General features: G+C 47.0%; 1 protein-coding gene across 1 annotated transcript in view; it reads left to right on the forward strand.

Moving 5' to 3' along the window:
- The window catches only part of RFFL (ring finger and FYVE like domain containing E3 ubiquitin protein ligase), a 37737-nt gene extending 17697 nt beyond the window's left edge, over nucleotides 1–20040 (forward strand). Inside the window, exons 2-7 of the mRNA XM_055001994.1 lie at nucleotides 5665–5856; nucleotides 8962–9372; nucleotides 11851–11934; nucleotides 13152–13359; nucleotides 15021–15044; nucleotides 16669–20040. Coding sequence (XP_054857969.1) covers nucleotides 5671–5856; nucleotides 8962–9372; nucleotides 11851–11934; nucleotides 13152–13359; nucleotides 15021–15044; nucleotides 16669–16859 — 1104 coding nt within the window. The 5' untranslated portion in view covers nucleotides 5665–5670 and the 3' untranslated portion in view covers nucleotides 16860–20040. The remainder of the gene's footprint in view (nucleotides 1–5664; nucleotides 5857–8961; nucleotides 9373–11850; nucleotides 11935–13151; nucleotides 13360–15020; nucleotides 15045–16668) is intronic.
- Nucleotides 20041–20124: the final 84 nt, after the last annotated feature.

Below are 20124 nucleotides of genomic sequence, written 5' to 3' on the forward strand. Positions count from 1 at the left end.
AACTGGAGTTTGTGTCCCCCCCCCCAAACTGGGGTTTTATAACAGAGCTTAACCCAGGTTTAGAATCCCAGTTTCCTTATTAATAATACATTATCGGTAGCCAGAGTTAGTGTTGACCTGGAGTTCTCCATAGGAGAAGGGAAGTGAGGAAAAGAGGGGGGAAACTAAGAGCTAAGCTACAAGTGACGCCTGACACAGGTTGGACACTTGTCAGCTTCCCTCAAGTTTTGATGGGAAATGTAGGTATCCTGGTCTTGCAGCTGGAATGGAGAGCCAAGCTGTAAAACCAGGATGCCTACATTTCCCATCAAAACTTGAGGGAAGCTGACAAGTGTCCAACCTGTGTAAGGCGTCACTTGTAGCTTGGCTCTGAGGCAGACTTTGCAAAAAGTTGCATTTGTGCATGACCCCCGTTCAGTGCTAGTTAAAGGTGACTTCTGCATACAGCCTTGAAACACGGTGGTGGTTGCCTGAGGCCTGTTTCCTTGTAAACATGGAGAGAATTGGGTGTGTTTGGGTTCGTGTCCTTTTAGCCAGTTGAGAGTCTGAGCAGCTGACGGGATGAATATCAGTCAAGGGTTTCCCAGCCTTGGTTTGTCAGAAAACGGCTAGAACCACCGGATTGCAGAGCCTGGAAGCTCCGGACAGCACGTGGAAGCCCTTCTCCCCCACAGTCAAGGCTTGGGCCAGTAAGAGTCTAATATTTCACCACCAACCCCAGGATAATGACCCTGCACGGGTCCTGTTCCTCTTCAGAAATCCCCCAACTGGTGCCCAGTGGCCGGAAGGAGAAGCACAGTCAGGGGTTTGAATTTGGGAAGGCAGGCGGCCCAAACTCTGTGGCCAAAGCTGCAGTGGGTGCCAGTTACTGAATCAAGGACTTGCAACTTAGGGGGCTGTAGAGCCAAATGGGGTGATTTTAAAAAAGAAGTGACACCTCTGAGTTAAAGCTATTGGAAGGGTAGGTGGGTGTTAGAGTAACCAGGATATGAATGGCAGGTGAAGATTTTATGGGGCGAAAGGACTTTTTGCAAGCCAGCCTAAGCACGTCCGTTCAAAAGTAAGGCCCATTTTGGTCAATGGGGCTTACTCTCAGAAAGCATGGCCGTTTTCACACTGTCTATAAATCGCGCGAGACTCACGGAAGGCTGCTGGCTTCCTCGCGTGATTTTTAACACCATCTGATTACAAACGCCGTAAATCACTGTTTGTGGCGTTTTGTAAACAGATGGCGTCAAAAATCCTGCGAGAAAGCCGGCAGCCTTCCGTGAGTCTCGCCCGATTTATAGACAGTGTGAAAACGGCCCATCTTTAGGATTGTAGCCTTTCTTAGTTACACTTGAGAGTCGTAGGGTAATGTTTGCTTCTGAGTAAATGCGTTTTATAGATTCTGAAACCTCGTCGGTCAGGTGCGTAATGAAAGCAGTACAAGTTGCTGGTCTAGATTGGACAGGGAAGGATTTTGCCATTGGCAAGTGGCTAACTGTGCTGGCTTAGGTTGATCTGCAAATAATTGAACCTCAGAGGCATAGTCCTCGAGAAACTGGTTTTCTGAGCTCTGTTGTCTCTCTTCACAGGGCTCTGGGCTGGATTTTGTTGCTGTTCTGTAGTTAAGGAGTGTATATTCCTAGCAGTATGTCCCTCTTTTAAACATGCTTGAAGTAGTCCTTGTCTTATAGGGGCTGGGCACATCCATCAAGCTTTGCCCAGCTAGCTTTTCCTTACCGTGAAATCTAATTGCATTTCCTTAATTCAAGGTGCGTAACTTCCAACTTGTATGTAAGCTTCAGCGGACTGTACTCCCGTCCCTTTGCAAGTTACATGATACTTTTTTACAGGATTGCTTCTTTCAGAGTTCTGTTTGGTAGCTTTCAAGCTGTCAGGAAACCAGAGTTAGGCTGGAGATTTGGAGGAGGGGACCTGCTGCATGCATATATTAACTGGAAGAACAAGTGGACCTCCCATGATGGCTGGTTGATTTCTGCAGGGATTTTCTGTGGTTTGGGTTCAGATTTCCTTCTCTCCTTTTGTGTTCTTGCTTTTTGTGTTTGCTTTGGCGGGTGGTAATTTAAGATTTAAGGAATGGCGCACTAACTTTAAAAAAAACGGAAAGGTGCCTGAGAAACTTTGTGTAATGAACAGCTTTTTATTACTGGAACTCTTTTCAGTTGGAGATGCCAGGGATTAAATTTGGGATCTTCTGCATGCAAGCAACTGCTTTTATCCTGGCACTCTGCTCTCCCCCCAAGTCGCTTTAATGCAGTCGACATTCTTTCATGCTTTTATGCATTTTCTGTGGACTTCAAACTAATCTGAAGTCTGTTTACTCATAAGTAGATAATGGTAAAGGTAGTCCCCTGTGCAAGCACCGAGTCATTACTGACCCATGGGGGGATGTCGCATCATGACGTTTTCTTGGCAGACTTTTGTTACGGGCTGGTTTGCCACTGCCTTCCCCAGTCATCTACACTTTACCCCCAGGAAACTGGGTACTCATTTTACCGACCTCGGAAGGATGGAAGGCTGAGTCAACCTTGAGCCGGCTTCAGCCAGGATCGAACTCAGGTCGTGAGCAGAGCTTGGGCTACAGTACTGTAGCTTACCACTCTGCGCCACGGGGCTCTTCTACTTTTACCTTTTTCTACTTTTCTATATTTTTACCTTTTTTTACTCATAAGTAAGTCTTGCCTAAATGCAGTGGGACTTAGAATTAGGATTGTAGCCATGAAAAAGATCAGTTTTGCTGATGGCTCCATGAACGTGCATAGTCAAGAAGGGCCCCTGTGTGTATTCTGTGGCTGCTGGGGTCGTGCACCATCATTTCCTAACAGTGTGCCCCAATCCTCGTCAATTTTCGTAGAGTTCTGCATTTTGGCACTCTCATTTATTTCTTCATTTAGTACATTTTTATCCTGCTCTCCTTCCGAAGAGCTCAGGGCAGCATATGTTCTTCTCCCTTCTCCATTTTATATTCAGATCAACAACCCCGTGAGGTAGGGTAGGCTGTGAGAAAGCAGCTGACTCGAGGCCATCCAGCGAGCTTCGTGACTGAGCACCAACATGGTGTAGTTAGATTAGGATCTGGGAGACCCAGGTTCGAATGCCCACTCAGCCACAGAACCTTGCTGGGTGACCTTGGGCCAGTCACTCACTGTCAAGCCTAACCTACCTTTCAAGGTTGTTGTGTAGATGAAATAGAGATGGGAGAATGTTGTAAGCCGGTTTAGGTCCCCATTGGGGAGAAAAGGGGGGTATAAATGAATTAAAAAGGGGGGATTTGAACTTGGGCCTTCCAGATGCTAGCCAAACACTGTAATCACTACACAGTACTGGCTTTACATCATTATAGATGGTGCTAAATGGGCCTGTTTCATACATTCCCTTGCGGAGTGTTCTGTCTGAAAGGAGAGCCACACATCTAGAGATTCCATGTAGAAGCTTCTTTTTCAGATTAAAAAAAACCTGGGAAGTTGGTGGGAAGAACTGGTGGGAAGAGCGGAGGCCAAAGAGGACGATTCTGCTCCCACTTGATGTAAATGCACTCATAATTTGGCATTTGTTCTTGGTTACTATTCGCTGGCTGTCATTTCCATGGCACTCTGCAACAGGGAAACAAAATCCAGTGGGGTAATATGCCACAAACCAGCATTTGCCGGGTTGGGGTGTCTATAAACAGAGCTTCGGTGTGCAATTTCCAAGGCAGTAAACACCTGAAACTTCATTGCTAGGATGCAGCTTCAGGGGACTTCAGTGGCACCTTCAAGGCTGACCAAATTTATGCCAGCATTGCTTTTGGGAGCTGGAACTCATTTCATCAGATGCATAGGAGCGCACATCCTTATTTGTTCAGAACACTTAGAAGATCTGCACTCCATGCTGGAATAAACAGTTATGCCGCTGGACTTTTGACTTAGGATTGTAATACATTAGGTTCCCAAATATATAAGCAGAGCACAGGTGGAAGTAAAGAGTCTACCTCACCTCAGATTCCCAGAGGCAGAGATCCAGCACATCCAGGGTATTTCAGCTTCCAGCTGCCTGTCCCCTTTTCCCTCTCTTCCCAACACCTCTGCTCTCTCCCTTGGTAGGGCACTTGAACTGGGAGAGCATTTCCTATCAATTAGCACATCCAGGAAGCATCTACAGTCATTAAGCAGCATTAACATTCTTTTGTCCAAAACCTACCCTCCTCAGTCTTGTGGCACCTTGAAAGCATGCGTTCCCTCTTGCATGTCGTGGGTCCTCCATAGGCACATGTGCATAAGAGGCAAAGGAACTCATTAGGTTCAGCAATCCAGGCTATGGCTCCAGGGCAGAGCAGTCCTTCCACGTTTCATTTTGACTGTATCTGCAGCATCTGAGCACTGCGGCCAAGTATCAGTGGTGGGACCTGCCAGTCACCAGCCAGGCAGATGGGAATCTTCTTCAAGCGTGGTTCTGTTTTCTTTCATGGGACTGTCCCGTAAACACCTTGAGTGGAACGTACTGTGCAGACTTGGGTATGGAGGGGCTGTCCTTTTAGTCAGGATACAGCTGGAAATGGACACCACCTCACTTTGCAATGTTGTATGCAACTTGGCAGCTGTATCTTTGGCTGACACCACGCTGTCCTTTATAAGTCTAAAATGGACATCGGTTTCTGGCTCTTCTAGAGGATGCGGGACTAAAATGAGGACAGTGCCTGCAAAAGAGACAACCTCCAAGTTCGGTGTTCTGTTACGAGCTTCTTGGCTTTCATCTCCTCTGAAAGACGTCCAGCTTCACCCCAGCACTGAAGCTGTGATTTGGTGTGAGGGTAATGGCCCTATTCAGAACTTCTTAGGGAGAAAAAAATACAATGATTGCATGCCCCCACCTCCCAGCATTTAAAAGGTAATCATGGTACCTCTTATGATAATTCTGTACTTCCCCACAACCCTTCATTTTTCTACGCAGGGAAGAATTTATTTAGATAAAATGCATATACCCCATGCTATTAGTACAGTGCCCAAAACGAAATAATAAAACCATCTATTTAAGCAATACAAAATGGCATTAAATATCCAGCAGTTGGCTAAGATTCTTAAACGGCGTACATTGAAAATAAGCAGCAGTGGGACAAAGTATGGAATCAGTAGGTGGAACAATGTAGGCAGAATAACTCGGCCCCCCAAAAGGATCTGCAGAAGCTGAGAATGATACACACGGTCGTATGAGTCACAATCCCAAACAGTTCAATTCCCTCGCAAAGGGCTAGGGGAAAAGTGTTTTTGTCTGCTGCCTGAAACTCCAAAGGGATCAGGTTAACTGACAAGGATGACTCAAAATGCTGCAATGGGAAAAGGACTGTTCCTGATAGGGCAAGATCCGAAACAGCCTCCGCAACAAATCTTAACTGACAGGCAGGTTCGTTCCTGCACAGAACGTTGTCTTGTCACGTGAGTAGCCCACCTGCATCCTGAAGGGGCATCAGCTCCATGCAGGTTTGTGAGAACACTGGCTTTCAAAATCCACGCTCTCCAGACCTGTATCTTCTATACAGGGGAGGGGTTCTCTTTCCATCTTTCATCGTGCTGCCATTTTCCCTGCAAAATTCTCCCTCCTCTTCCAACTGGACTCTTCCTCTAGACCAGCTTGTTTCCCTCTGCCCAGCTGATGCATGACTTCCATCCTTTTCCTCCTCAGTTGACTATGTGGGCAGCTTGCTGCAGCTGGTCGTGCCTCAATGGACTGCCGGAGGACATGCAGGCCCACCCGCAGCAGGGGACTCGCACGCAAGCCTACTCCAACGCCGGCTACAGCTCCTTCCCTTCTCCCACAGGTTCAGAGCACAGCTGCAAGGCCTGCGGGGCGCACTTCAGCGGCTCCTCCCTGAAGGTGAGCGAGAGGGGTTTGCCGCTGCCGGGGATTCCTTGTTGGGCCAGGACTGAGAACTGAACTGCATATCACGTGGAGCTAGCGGAGAGGAGTTATGGGCGTGGCTCCTTCAGATTGCAGGCGTAGTTCTGCAAAATATGCTTCGCCACTCTTATTTAAAAATTCTTCCCCGAGTGTAGAAAACTAGCCCAGCAAGAATGGTCTGCCAAAGATTTTTAAGATAAATATATGGCTATCCATTTGGGGCGGGAGGCAGTGTAGATGTGTCTTTGGGGTTCTGATGAAATGCCTTCTGCTTCTTTTCATCCTGTTCATCAGACCCCTTGCCACACATATCTATTGCTGAGCGGGAGGGGCACCGCTGGTTTGCTGTCTTCCATCTCTCCCTGTCGCACCCCCACCCCAATATAGCGCCCCGTTCCCCGGGCGAGGGCAAACTAGAGGAGAGCAGTGAAGTGGAGTGTGAAGGCCGGGGTGGGGGTAGTGGGGATGGGAATGAAAAAAAGGGTTATTTTTCCCTGAGGACTTTTTTTCCAATTTTAGGGAACACAAAAAAAGTGAAATCTTTTCTCCTTTGGACTGAATACAGTGCTTTTTAAGACAAAGTTTTATACATTCAAAAAAAATTATGTAAAACAACCCACAGAAATGGGTAATTATTCCTTTGTGTACTGTAGACTGTCCGTCTGGACATAGACATTTACATGTTTTTTAAATCTAATGGTATCCACATTTAATATGCTATAACGATGATACACTATTGAATAAATCAACATTTTCTTTATTATAAAGTTTAACTTTATATGCAAAAATCAAATGTTGGGTATATTGACAATTTGGCTTGTAGAAAACTAAGGCGTGTATACTTCTAAATTCCATAAATATGCTAAATGGTATACTTTTATATGCCAACTAAATTATAAATAATATATTTAATTTATATTTGGGTGTTGTGTGTGTGTGTGTGTCAGGAGGGGCAGGGGAACAGGACGATGACTAATTCCTTTATCCACAAGGCCTCAGAGTTTCCAAAATGTTTACATTTCTCGCAGGCTGCTACTTACAGGCGGTGGAAAAGTGGTCAGCTGTTAATGGAACATATAAGTGGACAGTGCTGACACCAGGGTCTTCTGCAATATCCTAGTTTTGTCAGCCCACTAACAATCAGTCTCCTGCCACGCCTACCCCTACTCCATCGCACCCCACCCCCAGTCTCCTTTCCTCACATGCTGGAAATAGGTTTGGGGTGGGGATAGATGTTGGCTCCGCATAGGCCTTGCATACTCTGGCTTGGAAGTCGCCCTGGGGCCAACCCGAGGCCTTTTTGTGCCTGGGGCAGGAAATGGAAATGGGTCACTCATTTCTGCTACTTTAATGTGGAACAGAATCCATTGGGGAGTTCTCCATTGCAAATTACATTGACATGGATGGTCGGCATGCAAGAGTGCTTTTGTGCATCTTCCATTCTATAGGACTAGCACAGGAGAGCTGTGGACCGTCCCCTCTCTAGTCAGATCTGTCTCTGCCCCATTCTGCCAACCACAATAGCCTCCAAACTCCCCCTTCTCCAGCAACTGCCTCCCAAGGAGGTCACTTGTACACGGGATCCCGTTGGCTGGCGTACTGGGACTGCCAAAACCAGTGGTGTTTATCGCATGCCCCTGATATAAACCTGCCAGAGTGCGTTTTTGCAGAAAAGCTCGTGTTGCAGAATCGGCATAAAGCTCTGCATTCTCTCTGAACAGGTTTTTCTAGTTACTCCTGACTTGCGTGCTTAATCCTTGCACGCCTGAGCTTGTCAAAAATCATCAGTGTCACAGGCTGGCAAGACGAATTGGCATCCTTTGCCTGGGGAAGTCTATTGAAATGGGAAGGATTCCCAAGAGGTGGCTGCAGTCCAAGTTTAGTTCTTCAGCACATTCCTGGCCTGGTGGTGCTCCCAGATGAAAGGCGGCAAGGAAAGGGAGATGCAGCTTTTTGTCTCGGGCACATGTGTGCATGATGCGTTCCCATCATTATTACCACTGCCCAAATGGTTGAAAAATAGCCTTGAAATCTGTAACAAACCCTACAACAGTTAAGGAACTGGTTATTGTCTGTTCCGCTGGGGCCTTTTTTGCTAACTGTTCCGAGGTGTGGACATACGGGCCCAGTTGAGGCATTATGGTTTACAGCTGTCACTAGACCGTGCCTCCTCCACGAATCAGTGCCGTTCCTTTTTAAAACTACGGAGGCTAGGGGCCATCATCACCTAGCCTGTTGCTTTCGTAGAAAGGGGGAAGGAGGGGGTGAGTCTTGCAGCTCAAACACTTGCTGTATTGCGGGGTGCAGGGAGATGTTTTCCTGCCTCTACTTCCTCTATCAAAATTAAGCAGGAAGTCTTTCGCAGTCGGATGTTGCTCTGAGAGCTGGGAATCCACCTCCTCGGCTACCCTGGTTCCCCTCCCCTCCCCACCACTGGAGAGCAGGCTTCCGTCAAAGGGTGCCGGCAACTTTGGGCACCATCGTGCGTGTTTTGGGGGAAGTTCCCTCCTGCTGTTCTGCGCCCCCCCCCCCCTTCTGTCAGAAAAGGCAAAGCTGTGCGTGTCTCCCTGGGAGCTGTCCAGGCACCTTGTGAATCACTTGAAATACTCGAGAAGGCTCCCTTCCTGGAAATACTTTTAAGCGTGTCAGAGTGTTGCTGCAGGGCAGAGATGAGCAGCGCAGTGCCCAAGGAGCAAGGGGCAGGGGTGGGAGTGGGGAATAAAAAGTAGTGGGATGATGTTGGGGGTAGAATAGAAGGGACGGAGAGGGGCATAATGGAGGAGATCTAGTGGTGGGGAAACAAGTTTAGTCCGCTGGAGAAAAAAGACAAAAGGCCTTTGCTCTGGTGCATTCCTTGAAGCCCCAGTTTGCTTGGGACATGGTGAAGTTCCTTAAAAATATATCACCAAGTGGTGCCGTCTGGTATTTCTCCCCCTTACAGGAAGAATAGGTGGAGTGATCCTGGGCCGTTGGTCGTTGAGACCATTTCTGTGTTCTTCTCAGGCAATGCCAAAGGCACGCCTAGCCTTTTGGCCCCGAATCTCTCCGTTTGACGTTTCCCTCTCTTCCCTTTCCAAACAGCACATCTGCTTGGATTGCAAGAAGAATTTCTGCCCGGCCTGTTCCCATCAGCCTGAAAGCGGACCCTGCCTCTGCCTCCTCTGCGAGCGGTTCCGCGCCACAAACTTCCAGCGGGAGGAGCTGATCAAGATGAAGGTGAAGGACTTGCGGGACTACTTGGAGTTCCGAGAGATCTCCACGGAGATGTGTCGCGAGAAGGACGAGCTGGTGTCTCTGATCATTGGCCAACAGCCCCCAGAGCCCCAAGGGGACAGGACTACCTGGGCTATTCCGTTTACAACGGACTCTCCTGCGCCGCAGCCGGACTGTGGGGCTGTGCCGCAAGCCGGATTGCCAGTGCCTACCTCAGCGGATGTCTCTCCAGCATGGGACTCTGCAGATCTGGACTTGCAAACTGAGGAATACTCGCAGGTACCTCTTGCCTCCACCAGTCTTCTTTCAACGGCCTTTGATGCTCACTTGCCTTCTCTCTCAAGCAGCTTGTTATTTATTTGCCTTAACCTTGATAGCCCTAGGTAAGCCTGATCTCGTTAGATCTCGGAAGCTAAGTAGGGTCAGGCCTTGGTTACTAATTGAATAGGAAATCTCCAATGAAGACCAGGGTTGCAGAGGCAGGCAATGGCGAACCATTGCTGTTAAGCCCCTGGCCTTGAAAACCCCACTAGGGGTCGCTGTAAGTCAGCTATGACTTGACAGCAGTCTCCACCACCACCACTTATTTACTGCATCCGTACCCTAGTTGGGACCCAGAATTTGGTATGTAATTCGCCTTTTCTCCATTTTGTCCTCACAACAATCCTGTGAGGTAGGCCAGACTGAGCGCATGTGACTGGTCCAAAGTCATCCAGCAAACTTCCGTGGTAGAGTGGAGATTTGAACTTGGGTCTCCCAGATCCTAGCCCAACACTCTAACTGCTGCAATACAATGGCTCTTTCAGCACACTTGGTAACATTCTGATTATTTTTTGCAATTTGGGTTCACAGATCCAGCTATCGATGTATAGTTGCTGCACAGGAATGCTGCCTAAAAACCAGGGTTCACTGGGAGAGACCATGGTTTGCATGCAGAAAGTAATCCAGGGTGCTTCAGACTCGGGGCATCTTCAGTTTAAAAACAGCTCTGGAGTTCCAGGTGTTGGGAAGGACCTCTTTCTTTTTGAGGTCCAGGGGCTGCTGCCCGTTGGAGACATACTAAACTGGAGACAGCTGGACCCAGACTTTAGAGGCTGATGTCAGTTTACAGACCTTTCTCGGCTTGTGGTTAGAAGGCTCTGTTAAAAATTAATGTGGAAATTCCTCTTAAGTTGCTGTTGTTTACATACCTTCTAGCTGGCTTGTGGGTCCTCTGGCAGTGGCAGCTTTCTCCAGTCTCTTTGGCTTCTTACCTTACCGTTCCCTGCTTCCAGGCTTCTCCTGCAACGTTCTTCCAGTCCACATATGTATTTCTTCTCTAGTAAGACCCTTGGACAGTAGAAAATGATTGTGTTCCATCTTCAGTTGTGTTTAATCTGCTTGCTTACTAGGGGATGTGCACATTATATTCAGTGGGGCTGACTTCTGAGTAAGTGTGCATGGAATCATGCTGCAGATATATGATACCACAATTCAGTAACCTAAGGATCACGATTTCCCTCCCACTGTAATAAATTTCAAGCCCTTCTGGATTTGGAGAGAACCTTGCAAACTTTTGAATGGTGCCTAAAGTAGTTTCAGAAGCTGGGGGAAGGGGTGCTGCCTCCAAGCTCTCTGTTTCTCATTTTTGAAAATACATATCCCACGCTCATCAGCCAGTAGAAGCTCTAAAGGCAGCTTTGAAGCACGAGACATTGTGCAGTGGCTGAAACCAAATAGAAAAGCGACATCAGAAAGCACGCAGCTTGCTAGAGATGAGCAACTACAACCCAGCAACAACCCAACAGAGTACTAAAAAGCAATACTAAAATTTTACAAGGCAATTAAAACAGTAAGAAAAGGGCATAAAATTACTTAAAGAGTAATAAAGGACGAACAGCTACACAGCCGTCGGCGTGACACCGAGATGGAGGAGGAGACAAAGTACAAAGTGCAGTTCAAGAAAATGCTTGGGTATTTTATTTAGCTGTTTTATACCCCACTTTTCTCCCCAGCCGAGGCCCAAAATGGCTTACAACGTCGTTCTACCTCCTCCATTTTATCCTCACAACAACAAACCTTATTGTAGCATAAGCTTCCGAGAACCACAGCTCTCTTCCTCAGACACAATATGCTACAATAAAGTTGCTTAGTCTTAAAGGTGCTACTGGACTCCTATTTTGCAACTACAGACTAACATGGCTAACTCCTCTGGATCAACAAACAACCTGTGAGTTAGGTTAGGCTGCGAGGGTGGGACTGGCCCTAAGGATGAGAGTAAAGACCCCTCACCTCTCTCCTTGAAGCACCTGCCTCCCCTGCAGTCAGTGGTAGGGGGCCCTTGGGATGGCAGAGCTGTGACATAGACAGGCTGCCTGCATTCTCCGTGATGTCGCAATACGTCACAATGGAAGCATGGCAGAGCACAGCCAGGCCTTTACAGCATGGTCTCCTGGGGACTTTGCACAGCCCAATCATGATTTCCCCGTGCCTGCTTCCTCAGAGGCAGAACCGTGAGACATCAGTGCTCAGACCCAGGCATTCTTAACAAGGCTTAGACACCAGCAAGGTGAGCTTTCTGGCAGACTTCTGACCTGGCCCCAAACTGATTTCTACATCTGACGGGTCCATTGGGTGTTCCTTGGCTCCTTCACGCAGCTCCTTGTGCATTCTGAATTTATCTTCCCGAGTATCCCAGAGAAGCACTCAGTTGGGCTCCAGGAGACCCTCTCCCTTCCTCTCTGGATGGTCTTTTAATAACACGTTTTCCTTTCTTAGGCAAATGGGCATGTGCCACCGAGCCAAGACGACATGGCGGAAGTCGAGAATGCAGTTGAAGCTCTGACCGAGGAGGAGACGCAGGTAGGTGCAGGCGAATGACACTGTCCTGCGAACGGACGCTAAAAGTGGGAAGGCCATATGTTGGTTGACCTCCCCCCGCCTCTGTTACTGTCGGGGTGATGGCTTCTTGCATGTTGCTAATGCGGGGTAGGGACTGTAACTGCTAATCCGTTCTGAAGCATGCTGTACTCTGAAAAGTCCTCCGTGAATGATCGCTAAGCTCTTTGATAATAAAGAGTTGTTAAATAGGATTGGGGTATACGAGTCTTCCTTTTTGCCTTGGTGGCCCCTTGGAGGACGCTATCGCTTAATCTTGTTCCTGTGTGCCTTGAACCAGAGTCACTCCTGTGTGCGATACACCTGATGGAACTGGCCAACCTTCAGCCGTCCCACATAATTTGCTATCATAATATACACAGCACGGATCCTGTTTCCGCATTCCTGTGTATTTAATGTGTAAATGCACCCCGGATACTTGGGCTTAGAATCTGTACTGCTGGATTTTCAGACGTCTTATGATTGGGGCTCACTTGGGCTTTGATTTCTTCTTTACAAATGATAATTAGCAGCCCCACTTAGCTGCTTTGAAGATTGGGGAAAGAGGATCCGGATTACGCATCACTCGAGACACATCTGCTTTGATCCTCAAAACCTCTTGTGGCCTCCAGTTAGCAAAAACAGCTATTTTGGCACATGGACACTTATCCCAGAATAGTACTATCAGTCTTAATTCTAAAGGGTTTAGTTCCTCCTGTATGGTCTCCCACACACCTATTACGCGTGTGAACCCAAGATACGCAGCCATCTCCAGATTTCAGACAAGCAAATCCCTAGAGACACTGCAGCAGTGCTGCAATTGTGAAGCCCCCTCTCTGGACACATTTGATAGCCAACATTCTCTTTTTGACATCTGGCTGAAGCTGTCCTAATGCCTTTGATGGCAAGCATTAGGGGCTCATTAATGAATTTTGGTGCTGTTCTGAATTTTGGATCTTGCGTTCAGTTTATTTCAAGTTGGTTTTCATGTGTGCTTTTTTACTGTTTAAAATGAACTGCAAGCTGCTAGTCCTGATCGAAAGGTTAAGTAGATTTTTAAAAAGAAACCTGAGTATGTGAAAGAGAGAGATGATATTCTTACAAACCCCCAAGAGCAGCAGATCGAAATCTGCCTCCTTTGGTTATAGCCAGTCAGTCTTACAGTGATCAGGTCTTACAATCTCAAATGTGGTGTGTTTCAGTCCACCGACTCGGAGGATACCTTGGTTTTGGGACGCAGGGCCTCACTCTCTGACCTGACAAGCGTGAGGGACATCGATGCCCTATCGGTGCGGCAGCTGAAGGAGATCCTCGCTCGTAACTTTGTGAATTACAAGGGCTGTTGCGAGAAGTGGGAGTTAATGGAAAGGGTGACCCGCTTATACAAAGAGAAGGACCTTCAGCAGTTGGGTAAGACTTTGAAAAGTAAAAACTCACCAATGTCTTCTTTTAATGGGGCCAAAATAGCCCTCTGTGCCTTGGATAGTCTCATCCGATATCAAAAGCTAAACAGGGTCACCTCTGGTTAGTACTTGGATGGGAGACCAACAAGAAAGTCCAGAGTTGCTATGGCAGAGGCAGGCAGCGGCAAACCACCTCTGTTCGTCTCTTGCCTTGAAAACCCCAAGGGGTTGCTATAAGCTGGCTGTGACTTGACAGCACTCTCCGCCATCTGTTGCAGCAAAAAGTCCTCGTCCTCTTTCTCAGTGTCCAGGAGGCCGATGATCACTGCACAAAGGCTCCAGCCCTGCCGTGCCACTGACCCCTAGCAGCTGTTGTCCAAAGACATGCTGCATCTGAACATGAAGGCTCCGTTTGATAGCTTTTGATAAATCTCCACCCACCGTTTTACAGTCCCAGTGTATTTGTTTAGTCGAACTGTTCCAAAGTGTAGACGAACAATTGTGCTCACAAGACTAAGTGCACTACCCTCTGCAGTTTCTGAAGGACGCATATTGGGTGTACCTTTCTCAGATAGATGTTGTGGCTGTGGCTCACGTGCTATTGAATATGCAAGTCATGTTCTATTTGAATTTCCTTGGCCTAAAAAGGCAAGAAAGAAATGAATTGAACCCTTGATATTACAATGGACAGTCTACAGCAAATATTTTACTTCCTAAATTATTAACATATCCAAGAATAGAAAATTTACTTGTTTTAGCTAAATTTTTAGTTCAGGCCATGAGAATTTGGGCAATATTTGAGAAATAAACTTTTTTTGTAGCTTGTGTTTTGACCTTCTCTGCCCTGAATTCTTCCTTTCTTCTTCATATTACCAGTTAAATTTCATAAATACTACTTAAGACCTATAGGTCTGAGGAGTAGAGAAAGAAAGAAGACACAGTCTCATCTCCCTTTAAATCTTTTTAAGCTGGTGGCCATGACTACATTCATATGGCACTGAGTTCTGCAAGTGATCAAAGAAGCTCTTCCTTTTGAGTCTACCGTGCTCCTCTTTGCAACTGGGATTTGGGCAAGCTGGTTAAATCCTCCAGCTCTGCCTTATAACATTTGATAACAATAACATTCGATTTATATACTGCCCGTAGGGCGACTTAACACCCACTCAGAGCGGTTTACAAAGTATGTCATTATTATCCCAACAACAAACACCCTGAGAAGTGGGTGGAACTGAGAGAGCTCTGAAAGAGCTTTGACTGACCCAATGTCACCCAGGTGGCTTCAAGTGGAAGAGTAGAGAATCAGACCCGGTTCTCCAGATTAGAGTCCTGCTGCTCTTAATCACTATGGTGATTAGTGCTGCATGGAGCATCTGCTGCTATCCATCTCTCCTGCCTTTTCCCACTCAGGACAAGGCATAGGTAAAAGGTACTCCAGACCAAGCGCCTGCTGTATTGTAAAGCCATTTAAAATCTCATTTCCTGTCTTGCAAATGCCAGTGTGGCAACCCATAACTATTTATCCGAGGAACAGTGTGCCCCTCTCTCCCAGAAACCAACTGTGGGATTGTGGATAGCTCTGCTAATTCCTGTCAATTTTGGCTACAACAGCCTTTGCGCAAAAGTTTTTGTTAGGCTCTGCAATTCCCCCCCTTTTTTTTTCCTTTTCAGTTTCTGACACGGATGATCACACCGGTGAGTAGTTTCTCTGTTTCCTCAAAAGGGCAGCTCAGTGGGACTCTTCAGCTGTTTAATGGGAGAGACGTGTCTCTGCTATGATCTTGTATCTGGATATGGTGTTCTGGAAGGCAAATGGGTGTAAATCTCCACTGCTTGATTTTCTCTCGTTTCAAAGGAAGGTAGTGGTTTATTTACTACACAGGAGGAGAATTGCAGCTTTTTGTGCTACAGGCATAGTTCCCACAATGCTCATTCTAGGAACACATGAAGCTGCCTTATACTGAATCAGACCCTCATTCCTTCAAGGTCACTATTGCCTACTCTGACTGGCAGTAGCTCTCCAGGGCCTTTGACATCACCTGCTAAGGGAATGAACCTGGAATCTTCTGCGTGCAAAGCAGTGGCTCTTCCACTGAGCCACAGCCCCTCCCCTGTTGCATGCAAGGAGCCCTGTGTTCAAATCCCAGCCAACACCTGCCCGCTGGGTTCAGGAGAGATCAGCCATCGAGAGTTTGGAAGGGGCTACAGCTCAGTTGGAAGAGTACCCATTTTGTATAAAGAAAGGCTCAGTCCTTAGCACCTTCAGTTTAAAGGGATCTCTGAGTCATAGGCGCTGGGAAAATTCTTTCTGCCAGTTTTCTCTGCTGTCAGTCAGAGGAGACCCTACTGAACTGATGGTCCAGCTTAGTATATGACTGCTTCATATGTTCCTTCAACAGGTGCTGATTCTAGCATGTTAAAGTAGTACCGTCCTCTTTTGGGCATCAGCCTGCCACATCCCCCATGGGTCAGTAATGGCTTGGTGCTTGCACAGGGGACTACCTTTACCTTTACCTTACTCATAGGAATACTGCCTCTGAATATGGAGGTTCTGTTCTTGGATGTTTATGGCTATCAGCTGTTGGCAGGTCTAGCGCCCCCCCCCCCCCCCCAGTACTTTGCAGTTGTGAACATGGCGTTCAAAACTAGGTGCTTTTCTTCTAGGCTATATGAAGATTACCTGCCCGGGCTAATGAGCAACAAAGTACATCAAAACCAAAGGTTTCTTACGTTTCTTTGTCTAATCCTTTTCTTGTGGCAGCAAGTTCCGAGAAGCGAATTATGGTTGGTTTTGATGTATTTGCTAATTAGTTTTGGCAGATTCTAAGCTGCCTTGGATCATTGTTTATGGCAAGAAAGGCAGGACATATTTTTAATTAATGAAATAAGCAATGTATGAAGGCATACATACTGTCAGATTTGACGATCCCATCTTAGTATTCGTTGTGTGAATAACTCTGCTCCATCCAGTCTCTCTGCAACTTTATAAATACCCTCCAGATCCTGCAGTAGTGGTTCTTCTCCAGCTAGAAAACTTTAGCAGCAAACTGTTGCATCCTAAGACAGGTGCTCCATCCACCTTTTGCATTGCTTTCCCCCATCTGCTTCTCTATTCCTTGCATGCTTTCTCAGATCCTTAGGAGGGTATCCTTAAAAAAAAATGAATGCAATTTAAATAAGGGGGAAAAATTATCTTGGTATTTCCAAGTGGTCAAAACCACAAATACAAAAACGAGGCCTTTTAACATGTAAAACTTGAGGGCGGGAAGAGATTTACGCCAGGATTTTCTGCTGAGAATCTCTCTCTTTCTGGCCTTAGCTTCGTCCGGTAACGCCACACTGCCTGGCTCAGAAGAGAACCTCTGCAAGATCTGCATGGACTCGGTGATTGACTGCGTCCTCCTGGAGTGCGGTCACATGGTCACATGCACGAAATGCGGGAAGCGGATGAACGAGTGCCCCATCTGCCGGCAGTACGTCATCAGAGCCGTCCATGTCTTCAGGTCTTAAGGGTGACCGCAGCGGGGCCAACGATCGTCATAGAACGCTTCTCTGCTGTGACGGAGGGAGCGCCAGTTTGCGAGCACCTTGCCTGACATTCCTAAGAACCTCGCTGGGTGAGAGAACAGGACTGCGAGCCCTCGAGTTTATGTGGCTTTTTTTTGTGTGCGCAACTGTGCACAATACACCACAGTGCCTGGAGAGCTGGAAGTCCTTGGTGCACATTCAGACACAACCCCCATGTGCCCTTTTCTGTCAACTTGTGAAGAAAATCTTGGTGAGGACCAGAGATCTGAGGCTTTCCCCTCTCCAATGAATACACCAGGTGGCCTAAGAAAGTTAGCACACGAGAGCGGAGACGGGGTTTGCTGCTACCAATTCTCCTCCTTCCTCTCTATAAAATATTCTGCTTCAGGTCACACCTTTCTTTATTGGGCTTTAAAAATGTTTTTCAGGGGATCGTTCTTTTTCTGAAGATTTTTTTTTTTAAATTGTAAAGTTCTTTTGGTTTTAATTAGCTTGCCTTAAAGGTTGTGCTAAAGGTTGCCCCTTCTGTGGCTTTGGAATTCCTGTAGAGATCAGGTTTAATGGCAGCACAGTGGTTGCCTATGAAGAAACACCCACCGTGGCGCCCCAGTGTTAGTGCATAGCGGGGGTTTGCAACTGTGAAGGACTTGGGAGGAATGTGTGTGTCTGTGTGTGTGTTTTAACACAGACACCTTGGGTCTACCTCCCTGGCTTTTTTTAAAAAAAAATTGTTGATGACTGTTAATCCTGCAAGCGAGCGCAGGGGTTTCTGAGAATTGCAAGTGACGTCCGACTCAAGATGCACGACGGTCCACATGCAAGGAGAACCCCTTCATTTCGGCCAGATCATGTTTGTGCAGTTTTGTCTTGGCGGGGAGGGGGGCGTGATAAAGTCAGGGTAACCTGCAACTTTTAACCCCCAAGCCATTGTTGTGGTAGTGAAATCCTGCGCTGTAATTGTCCCTGTGCCACGGGGCCCTTTGCAGTTCTGTTGTGTTTTGGTCTCTGGTGGCTCTGCACCCTTCCTTAGCCCCAGGTAAACAGATTTCCCAGCGAGACTCTCGGCTGGAGGCCAAAGACAGACCAAGCTTGCTCGCTCATCGAACTCTGATGCTTCATTTTGCCTTAAAATGCCACATTTGGCTTTTGAAGCTGCCTTTAAGAGAAGCCTGTTGAGCCGGTTCCTGGAGTTCTGCCAGAAGTTGCACGCAGCTGGTTAGAAAGGACTTTGCCAAAGGCGGTGGGGGGAGGGGGGGGAGAACTTCTGCCCACTCAGCTTCTGCTGCCTCTTCTAATTTTGTGTGCCTTTTAGCAGTTGCTGAGTTTTCCCACCCACCTGTTCGCAGCCCCCCCCCCCCCCCCGGACTGTGTCCTATTCTTTCTGAAATTCACAAAGACGACAGCATTCATCTCTGTGCCCTAGGAACAAAAGACCATTTCCTTGCCAATCACTGTGGGATTGCTCTGCGGAAACTGTCAGAGATCAAAGATGGCTTGGAATTAGCTTGGGCGGGTTACTTGGTTTGGTCTCTCATCTGCTTCCTTCATAGCTGTGCATTTATTTTCAAAGACCAGTGGCCTTCTTGACTGAACTCGTTTTTGTTTTTACACCCCCCCCCCCCCAAGCCTGCAGAATCTTTACAAAAATTACTCCTGTGTTTAGTGCAGCTCAGGTTGTACCCTTCCTCAGGGCAGATGGGTACACATAGTGCAGACAGATGGAGTTGGTGTCATGCTGCAACTCTCCCCCAGCTGCTAGAGACAACAGAAGGAAAATGCTTTCAGAAATGGCTGTGTCCAAAAATCTTACGCTGATTCTGTTTCCAAAGATCTAGCAGCTGTGTTGCGTGCTGGGATATCTGTCTGCCCTAGCTTCCACTGTGGTGAGAACCATAGACCTCTTCCATCCTTTGTTCGAAGTGGCCTTCTCTTTAAGTGTCATGGTTATTAAATTGGCTCTCTGTGTTTTAGTAACCTTTGCAAATCCCCCTTCCAACTCATATAACCAGCAAGATGTTTCTGATAGAGCTGTTCCATACCAAAGATGATCGGGAAATTGGCTGCTGCCCTAGTTGCTCAAGTAGAGGAAAGTTTGGGTTTTTTAAAAGCAAGCAATGCTTCTTACAAGTTGCTGTTATAAGATGTAACAAAACTTACAAACCAGTAATGATGCAGCAGTACTACTGTGACAGATTTTAAAATTCCAGTTTCACAGCTAGACTCAGAATTCATGTCTCAGCCACTACCCCTTGATTCTTAGCTCCCCCCCCCCAGCTTTTTGCAGGCATGTTGTTCCCCTCTCTGGTACGGTGCAGTTGACTGCATTGGAAAGTGTCCGCCTAGAGCATGTCCCCATTTGTCCAAGTTCTTCCCTAATTGCAGCTTGAGAAGTGATCAAAACCTACCCAGCTGCAGGGAAATTAATGGGGAGAATAAGGTATAGTATAATTCCAGTAAAGAAATTACATGACCAAATAGGGTTTGCTAGACTAAAGAAGAGGCAGTGCTTTTGTAAGGAACAAGGGGAATTAATTCTCCGCTGGTTCGTGGCGTTAGTCGGTTTAACTGGTTATATAATGAAGATTGAGCACTTTGGCAGAAGTAGATCATCCCATCCAGAAGATAAATGGTGGGTTGCAGACTGAAAGGAAGCTGCTGGAGGATAAATTCCTGGGAACCTTTTTGTGTTAACATCTTGTTTGACCAACTTGAAAGTAAATGTCTTCTGGAAGGAATCGTTTGAGCTGACAAGGCTAACTCTGTTTGAAATAGCGTTCTGCTTTTTAATTTTGTAATAAAATGGTAATGCAAAATAGCCTCTTGCCTTCTTTTTGTCCACCCGCCCTCCCCCAAGATGGACCACACAGTACTTAGCATGGTCTTGTCCTCCTTGGAGGCTTCTGTGGGGTGGGGGGTCAGGTACCATCCCGTGGAAGAACTCTGCTTTTGTATGTTACCAGTATTGAGACGACAAGCGTTCATTTACATCGGAGAGCTTAGCTTAACCCCTCTTGCAGTGTGTCATATTTTAAGCGGCGAATGAACAGAGGGGAAAAACTGGATGCTCGCATTTTTAGGAACTGCCCCTTCTTTGGCTGGGCATCTGCTTTTAAAAAGGGTGGCGAAGTTCTGCAAGAGACCCTGGCTGACCTTGGTTAGACAGGAGTGCTATGAGGCTGCAGGGTAGTTCAAATGCAGAAACATTTTTGCCCATTTATAACAGTGGCCTCAAGGCTCTTCAAGTAGC

The sequence above is a fragment of the Eublepharis macularius genome, chromosome 17 (genome assembly GCF_028583425.1).
Source record: "Eublepharis macularius isolate TG4126 chromosome 17, MPM_Emac_v1.0, whole genome shotgun sequence".
Taxonomy (NCBI): domain Eukaryota; kingdom Metazoa; phylum Chordata; class Lepidosauria; order Squamata; family Eublepharidae; genus Eublepharis; species Eublepharis macularius.